Source organism: Spea bombifrons, chromosome 4, assembly GCF_027358695.1.
Source record: "Spea bombifrons isolate aSpeBom1 chromosome 4, aSpeBom1.2.pri, whole genome shotgun sequence".
Lineage (NCBI taxonomy): Eukaryota > Metazoa > Chordata > Amphibia > Anura > Pelobatidae > Spea > Spea bombifrons.
The window spans coordinates 106,433,197-106,441,170 of NC_071090.1; the positions used below are offsets into that span (position 1 = coordinate 106,433,197).

A 7,974-nucleotide genomic window follows, 5' to 3' on the forward strand; every position below is an offset into this window, starting at 1 on the left:
CCCCTTACGGATTCTGCGCATGTCCAGCCAACTCTGGAACTCAGATGAACATTCTCTTTCTCGCTCCCAAAACCTCAATGCCTTTTCTGCCCTCAGTAGGGGGACTCCCAGCTGCGATGTAGTAGAGAACTGGCTTCTTTAGGTCTCAGAGGCACTACTTTACATTTTGTTTAGAGGACTCCCTCCTTGAAAACAGGTGAGTAGAATAATCAGGAGATCTTTTGGTGTAAAGTAGGGTGCTGTGATGGGGCTCCGGACAAACAGGGGAAGCATTATAAGGCAGCGCACTCTGCCCTGTTTACTGCGACTTAGGCCCAGCAGCTCCGTAACACCCTATAACAGCGTAAACCATGGGGTTTATTCACTAAAGGGAGAGTTCTCTCACTTGCCTATAAATTATAAAGGGCCAACGTTAGCAAGTTCCTCCTGCGTAAAGGGCTGAGCTGGCCCTGTATAATGTATAAATCAACAAAAAATCAAGCTCTTCCCTATAAATGTATAAATCTGCCTTCACAAAAAAGCGAAAAATGATCATTTTTGTATGGAAATTATAAATACTTTATGAAGCTGATAAGAACCAATAGTTTTCTTTTCTTCACCCTCCCACCTCACTTTGTTGCGTTCAAGGAAAAGTGACCATCGGGTTTATTTTGCCTGTATTTCCTGGCGAACAGTGATTGGAGGAGTTGGTTTGTGTCCCCGCCCACGGCTAATTTTGACATCTGTCACTGCCATCTGTATACGTGCATTAGCCGGGGTGATATATGACAATTGCTGGTAATCTGTGCCTATACATTGAGTGACTGGGAATACAGACATTTACCAAAAATATATCATCCCAAAATAGAATATGAGTAATAGAAGCAGAATTATACAGAAAAATACATATGATATTATTAATAGCATTCAGCACAGTAACCATGCCAACCTGTTAGCGCCTTATTTGTCAGACTGCATGGTGACCATCATAGACCTTTCAGCTATCCAGAACCGCTGCCCACAAGGTAGGGGTAATAACAGCAGTGACATCATCCGCCTACGTTATATGTAATGTAACCTATAAGGGGACACTCCAGCCATTATAGGCCCCATAATGCATAGCATAGGCCCCTTTCCGTGGGTCATGTATTCTACAGAGATGTATATATTATATATATATAGTATTGTAATAACATGGAAAATGGATCTGTTTACATAATAAACATACATATCGAAAATGTGTCACGTGTGCGTGTCGTGTGTCAACACTAAACGTATACGGCGTGCGTTGATGTGGACGCCCCCGCTTTTATTACTCTATGTTACCCTGCTTACGAGATACTACTACAGGTGGTTTCCGGGAAGTGACGTCGAGTCGGCACAGGTGAGCTCCCGGAAGTGCCCCCTCTTCTCCTCAGGTGCTTCAGGATGTGACGCAGGCGGCCATGGGTGTGCGCCCGGAAGCGTCTCTCAGGTACGAGGGCCGAGGTCACGTGAGCAGGCTACTAGGCGGGGCCAGGAAGGGACGGACAGGTGAGGGCTTGGTGTCTGGCTATGCTGCTGCCCTGCTTGTGCCTGTGAAGCCATTCAGTGACAGGTAAGGGCCACAGAGGTGTGTACCCCCGGGGGGAGGGGGGTGAGTGATTATAGAGGTGTATATAGGGGGCACATACTGACCTGTAAATATATATATATATATCCATACATACACCCACCCACTCACCCATATGTACAGGTTATCTCGTCATATGTAACTTTATTATGTGTGATAACATGTTATTATATACATGTAGAGCATGTTTTTTTTTTTGCAAAGCTTTATTGTAGAGTCCTAAACAAACATGTTTGAATTAATTTATTATGTTTTCTATGATTGAGATCTGTGTGTGTTAATCTGTCTGTATACAGCTTAGTAACACACACACATATGTACACTGTATAACGTGTGCGTGTGTGTGTATATATATATATATATATATATATATATATATATATGTATATATATATGTATGTTTTTCACTGAGCTGTCCTTTTTCTGCCCCCCCGCTCAGCACCTGCACGCCGCGCTCCGGTCTGTAAGCCGTCGGATCTGTTAGAGATGGATCGGCCGGCGGGTTTGCTGTTCCTCGTCGCCGTCTGCGGCCTGTCTTTTACCCGTGGTGAGTATCGGTTCTGGATTCTTACCTAGAAACCCCCCTCTTCCTTGATTGTTCCTGCTTAATATGAGGTGTGTGTGGTAATTATCGGGTGAGTCACGCAGGCTGGGAGGAGGCGGCTCGTGTTTCTATTTTGAAATGAGATATGTCAGTTGTTACTGAGAGGGTGGTAGATAAGTGGACCAGCCTCCCAGTAGAAGTGGTAGAGGTTAATACAATGAGTGACTTTAAACATGCATGGGATAGATATGGCTCCTGAATCTAAGACGGGACCATGTACACTTGTTCACACGCACACACACACACATATATATATACAGGGGCCAAATGGGGCCGATCTGCTGGCGGATTCAGTTTCTGTGAGCTTATCTCCATTCACTGCTATGTGCGTCTTTGTAGTTTGTTCCCCGGGCTGCTGAACGCTCAAACGCTCGCCACAAATAATTAACCCGGTGAAATCTCTCCAGGGACCAAGGAGAGTTTGTCTTGTTTGTTATTATTTGCCGATTCTGATTGTTGGGACAGTCCTGGCAAGTTCGAGACTGTTGGTAGCTGAAACAGTAAAGATTTCTGACAAAATAAGTGAGTTGTATTCTATCTCTGAGCCGTACTAAGGGGTTAAAGGGACAGTTTACTGCCTCAGACAGCCCCCCTAAACACGCGTGTGAAAGCACTTTGCTGATAGAAGCCGTTCCCTCCACGCAGTTCATACTATAGGGCTGGATGATCAGATCTTGTGGTCTGGCTAAACACAGACGGGATTAGTCCTATATGTGGTTACGTTTAATAAAACGTGCATAGATGACGCAATCTGCTGAATCTTTCTAGCCAGGCGTCCCTGTACGAGCCCCGCAATCCGATCAGGCGTGGATCTCGATTAACATATAATAGGCATGTTGCAGTAATGGAAATCCCATGATGCGTGTTTGGGGCGTGTGGCGGGGGTTATTTTATGACACCGTGTGATTTGGCAGACATGGCCCCGACGTACTGTTATCCGTACGGCTGAGGAGAAGCATGCAGATTGCTCCTGGCAGTGAATTGGTTAACTGATTTTTTTTTTTAAAAATTCGCTCTCTTCTGCATAGCCAATGTCTCTCGGGGTGTGGGGGGGGTTGCCCCGGTGTCTCAGGGGTTTTGCCCCAATCTCAGGGTGACGGGGGCAGATTCTCCGGGCTGCGCAGTCCTCTACCCCGCTGCCATGATATATAATTCTTCCAATTGGTGTCCTTGCTCCCAATTTGTTATGGTCCATATCCCTGCTTGAATGCAGGTGACCGATTAAAGTCTCTCTTTAAATAATAAGTCAGTCTCTCCACGAGGGGCCGGCATTTAGAGCCATTTGGCTGACACTGCATAGAATCCTCACGGCGGGCTATGAAGGGGTTAATGTTTGAAGGCTCTCGGGGTCCGCTCATTGAGTGAGTTCCCGGGTTGTGCCCGTTGGGAATGTGCCGCGCCGTAACTTAAAGGCAGAACGGCGCTGACCTCACTGCCACTCGCGGTTTCTGTGTAAACAGACATTACATCATCAGGAAAACCACATGATGTCACGTTCGCTGTACCGGTTTGGGTGCTTCTCGCCGGCTTTTCGACGTATCGCCAGCTATTTCTGTAACCGAGTCGGGCGTTTAGAAGATTATCGGGCGTTATTTAGCCAGTTTTATTTAAAAAGCCGTTTCCTGCCGTTTCTATGCACATTATCGGGGCTTTTAGGGCAGTAGAACCCTGCGATACCCCCGTACCCCGCAAACATTCCGAGCTCCTAGAGAAGAGGGGCGTTAAGGGGTAGGAAATAATAATAGATCCCCCCCTCCTGACAGCATTGATCTCTTTAGGTGAGCGGGGATCCAGCGGGGTCACATGATGTCATGGTCATCGACCCTACTCTGGTAGCGCTGCATAGGGTCAGACTGCGGGTGATAAGGCAGCCCCGTCGCTTTAAGGCCAGCAGCCGCCTAATGGTGTAAGTGTGCGCTCGGCCGGGATACAGTGGTTTAAAGGTGGAGGGGGTAATTTTGGTGTAATTTAGGGGGATAATGATAGGGGATGGAAATGATAGTGGGGAGGAATAGGAATAGGATTGATAGTGGGACTCTAAGCTGGGTTGAGCCAGGTCCTCCTCACCTGTTGTCTCTGTTAGTCAGTTTACAGAGTTTACAGATACAGACTACTTGTTACGTCCTGTCTACCCACTGTACAGCGCTACGGAATATGGCGCTATATAAAACAATTAATCACAATAATATATTGTTTAAAGGCATTAATGATATGGTGGGAGTGATAACTGTCAAGGGCAGCTCTACATTTATACACACACACACACATATACATACACACATACACATATACATACATATACATATACATACACACATACATACACATACATACACACATATACATACATATACCCACATACATACACACATGCCTACAGATGCACACATACACAACCATTCTAACACCCTACACTTTTATTCTATTAAAAATGTAGCTTTTGTTCATAAAATTCATTTAAATAAATAATAATTTGCGCTGGGACCCCACACATGTTCCATGTGAACAATAATGGCAGCCTAATATATGGAGCTGGTATTGAGTTATTTCTCGGGCTGCTTGTTATCCCCAGTCCACCTCATTTGCCGGCGGAGATCAGTGTGTGTGTGTGTATGTATGTGTATACGCACGCACGAGTGTCAAACCGAACAGTTTTATTACGCTGTGCTTAAGCTGATTGGGATCGAGACCCCGGCAACCCCGGAAATACCATGAAAAAAACCCCCCAATAAAAATGATTCACCGGAGACTCAAAAAGAAGGTCCGATTTTCCATCATCTGCTAAACGTAATCACTTTCTATATACTCCCCGGACAGGGTATTTAAACATCACCATGCGTGATAAATGTGCGTCTTGCCCCGGAACCTGCGTTCTAGAACCGTACGGTGGAGGTCGTGCCGCTGGCCGCTGCGGCTGATGATGGGAGTTGTTGTGAAGCGTCTGAGGAATGTCTCCTGGTGGCTGGGATGAAGCCGCAGGCGGTAAATCCCGCGCGTTCCTCGTTAATGTTTAATGTTGTGGGGGGGGGTATACTCGATACTTTGTGTCGGAAACTGAAAGAAACATTTGCGGTCCCGGCCGGGTTTTTACACAGCAATGCATATGAAAGCTGTGTGGCCCCTTTAAATATTTATGAGGTCTCTTTATGCAAATACATGGGGGATTCTGCAGAATGCCCCTCCCCCGTATGCATTTACCCCTCCAACCGAACACATCGACATGCCCCTGATATACTTACCGCCTGTCGGCTCCAGCTTCGGTTCAGCTTTCCTTCCACTGATTGCTTCAAGCAGCCAATCAGTGGCAAGAATCCTTGGGCCACAGAGGAGGGCAGCGGCAGGGCTGCAGCTTCTAGCTCGGGGTGTTTTATTTATTTTCTATTTTGAAGAATGCATCTTAAAGTTCTCCCGTTCTTCATTGGTAGGGGTGTCCGGGACATTAAACGGTCTGTGGACGGTTCTGATAACGTTGCCCGTTCGCGCTGGGGCAATAACTGATTGTCAGCGAGCTGGGCGATCATGGTCACGTGTTGATCACGTATGACCATAACATGTACCGAGAAGCAGCTAATATGTAAAAGACGTGAATATCGAGGATGTATTCAGTCTGGAGTAAGAGAAATAAAGACAAAAAAGTCATAGACTGAGGGTTGGTGTCACCTGCTGTGTGACCGTTCCTGGTCCCGTTGGATGCCCGAAGGTCTTCTCACTCCAGTTATACCCCATTCGTAGGTTTTGTTTCCACGGACGCCGTCACGTGACTTTAAAGGTGTTTGCCGTGGACTGTGAGAGAGAGTCTCGCGGGTTTGGGTATTTTTTATTTAGATCGTAGCTCAGATCTGCCGAGATTTATGTGCTTTCCAGAGACTGCTCCTTAATAGAGCGATGTCCTGAAGGCTGTGCTCGACGCGCCGCGTTAATCAAGAAGAACAATGACTTCCCGGCGGGCGTTTCTCTTCTGCGCCTCGTTCAGGGAACCGAGCTTCCTAAGAACTTATTCCGGCTGCTTATTAAATCTCGTTCTCTCAACAGCTCAGAATACCACGGAACCGACCACGCAGCCCCCTGCCAAACTCTCGGTGAGTGACGGAGAAACCACGTCACGAAGCACACTGATAACTTTCAGCATTCTCTATTTTCTCCCGCCCCCCTCCGGGCCGCCCCCGCTGCCCTCCCCTCCGGGCCGCCCCCGCTGCCCTCCCCTCCGGCCGCCCCCGCTGCCCTCCCCTCCGGCCGCCCCCGCTGCCCTCCCCTCCGGCCGCCCCCGCTGCCCTCCCCTCCGGCCGCCCCCGCTGCCCTCCCCTCCGGCCGCCCCCGCTGCCCTCCCGTCTCACATCCTACAAGTTAAGTAAAATATTTAGACCTGCATGCCTTATCGAGTCTTTAATTCTTCTAGAACTCAGAGCTGTTGGCGGCCATCATTGTCCCCTCCGTGGTCGGCGGTCTGATCATCATCGGAATTCTGTATTTCATCATTGCCAAGATAAGAGAGAGACGTCGGACTGAAGGAACCTACAGGCCCAGCAACGAGGAACAGGCAGGATCCCGCGTGGAGCCCAACGCCGGCCTGAAACTACCTCCAGAGGAAAGGTTGATTTGAGAAGAGTGGTGCTTACCGGGCCTCTCCTCCACTGAGCAGAGACTCCCAAATGGAGGGGAGAGTCCATCCCTTTCTACCCTTTCCTCAGAGACTACTGTAACCAACGCCAGGAGAGACCGTTACAGATAAACCACCTCCGCTACGATATGTTTGTGGTGAACACGGTGTGCGTGAAGTCCAGTCCTCGCTTTGCTGATGAGGGACATCAGATGGTGGACCTCAAGTTGGGTCAAAACAGCCAATTTCCCTTATCAATCACCACGGCGACCGGGGCAACTGGTCAGCGATTCTCAGACCCGGAGCCACCGCTCGTGCCTAGCGAATCATTCTAGTATTTGTTACCGTATCTACAACCAATCACGAAAACTTCTCCAGCTTACACAGACTTCCATTTTTATATCGCCGGGGGGGGCCGTACAGCAAGGCGCGGCGGCCCCCTTTAAGTGTGTGAATAAAGGATAGGTATTTTAAATTGTAGCGAGCAGTATTAGAAAGAATCTGAATTACCTACTTATCGCCGTGTTTTATTTTTGAATAGATTTCTGACCGTAGATAGGAAGTGTCTTTATGAAGCGGCTTCCGTCATAGCGGACGGATATATAAATATCTGTACATACGATGATTTTATAATTATGTCTTTATGTATAAATAGCTCTTCGGTAATTATATTAGTCAATCGAGACAGGCTTTTGGAGTTGGAGGATTTTCCACCAATCGGATCGGAAGGGAGGTGCCTCTCTTTTCCACGCCCCCGCCCCCCCATCAATGGTTTTGCAGTCCCGGCTGCAGCTCCCCGGACCCCCTTCTCTCTTTGGGGTGTGGGTGGGCGGTCCCGCTGGCGTTTTTGGAGGGGGGGGGGTGAGGCGTGCGGCGTGGAGGCCCGACCCCCATCGAGCTTCTGCTGCCGGAAGAGCTTGGCTGGCCCTGTATAATGTATAGTGAAATCAGTGATATTTCTCCAGTCTCCCTACCCATTGAATTATACATCATACAGGGCCAGCTCAGCCCTTCACGTTGGAGAAACTCGTTGGCCTTTAGAGATATGATGGACTTGGAACCAAAGCGCTTTGTTTAGTGAATAAACCCCAATGTCTCAATAGCCATTGGATGCTTTTATTTATACATCTGTTAATCTGTGGCTACGTATTTATATGATGCAATTGTCTTATCTATAACGTG

The 7,974-nt window shown here is 47.9% G+C and overlaps 1 protein-coding gene across 1 annotated transcript; it reads left to right on the forward strand.

Annotated features, from left to right (window-relative positions):
- The first annotated feature begins 2,033 nt into the window (after positions 1 to 2,033).
- CRB3 (crumbs cell polarity complex component 3) lies at positions 2,034 to 6,949 on the forward strand. Its single transcript, XM_053464805.1, has 3 exons — positions 2,034 to 2,138; positions 6,228 to 6,274; positions 6,592 to 6,949. The coding sequence occupies exons 1-3, from the start codon at positions 2,078 to 2,080 to the stop codon at positions 6,793 to 6,795; spliced, it is 312 nt and encodes a 103-aa protein (XP_053320780.1). The 5' UTR covers positions 2,034 to 2,077; the 3' UTR covers positions 6,796 to 6,949.
- The last annotated feature ends 1,025 nt before the right edge of the window (positions 6,950 to 7,974 follow it).

Bases quoted from the DNA above. Each gene is read 5' to 3' on its own strand.
- CRB3 (XM_053464805.1), top strand. From the start codon at position 2,078: ATGGATCGGCCGGCGGGTTTGCTGTTCCTCGTCGCCGTCTGCGGCCTG. The intron at 2,139-6,227 runs GTGAGTATCGGT...TTCTCTCAACAG, and splicing joins CGGCCTGTCTTTTACCCGTG to CTCAGAATACCACGGAACCG. The intron at 6,275-6,591 runs GTGAGTGACGGA...TAATTCTTCTAG, and splicing joins AGCCCCCTGCCAAACTCTCG to AACTCAGAGCTGTTGGCGGC.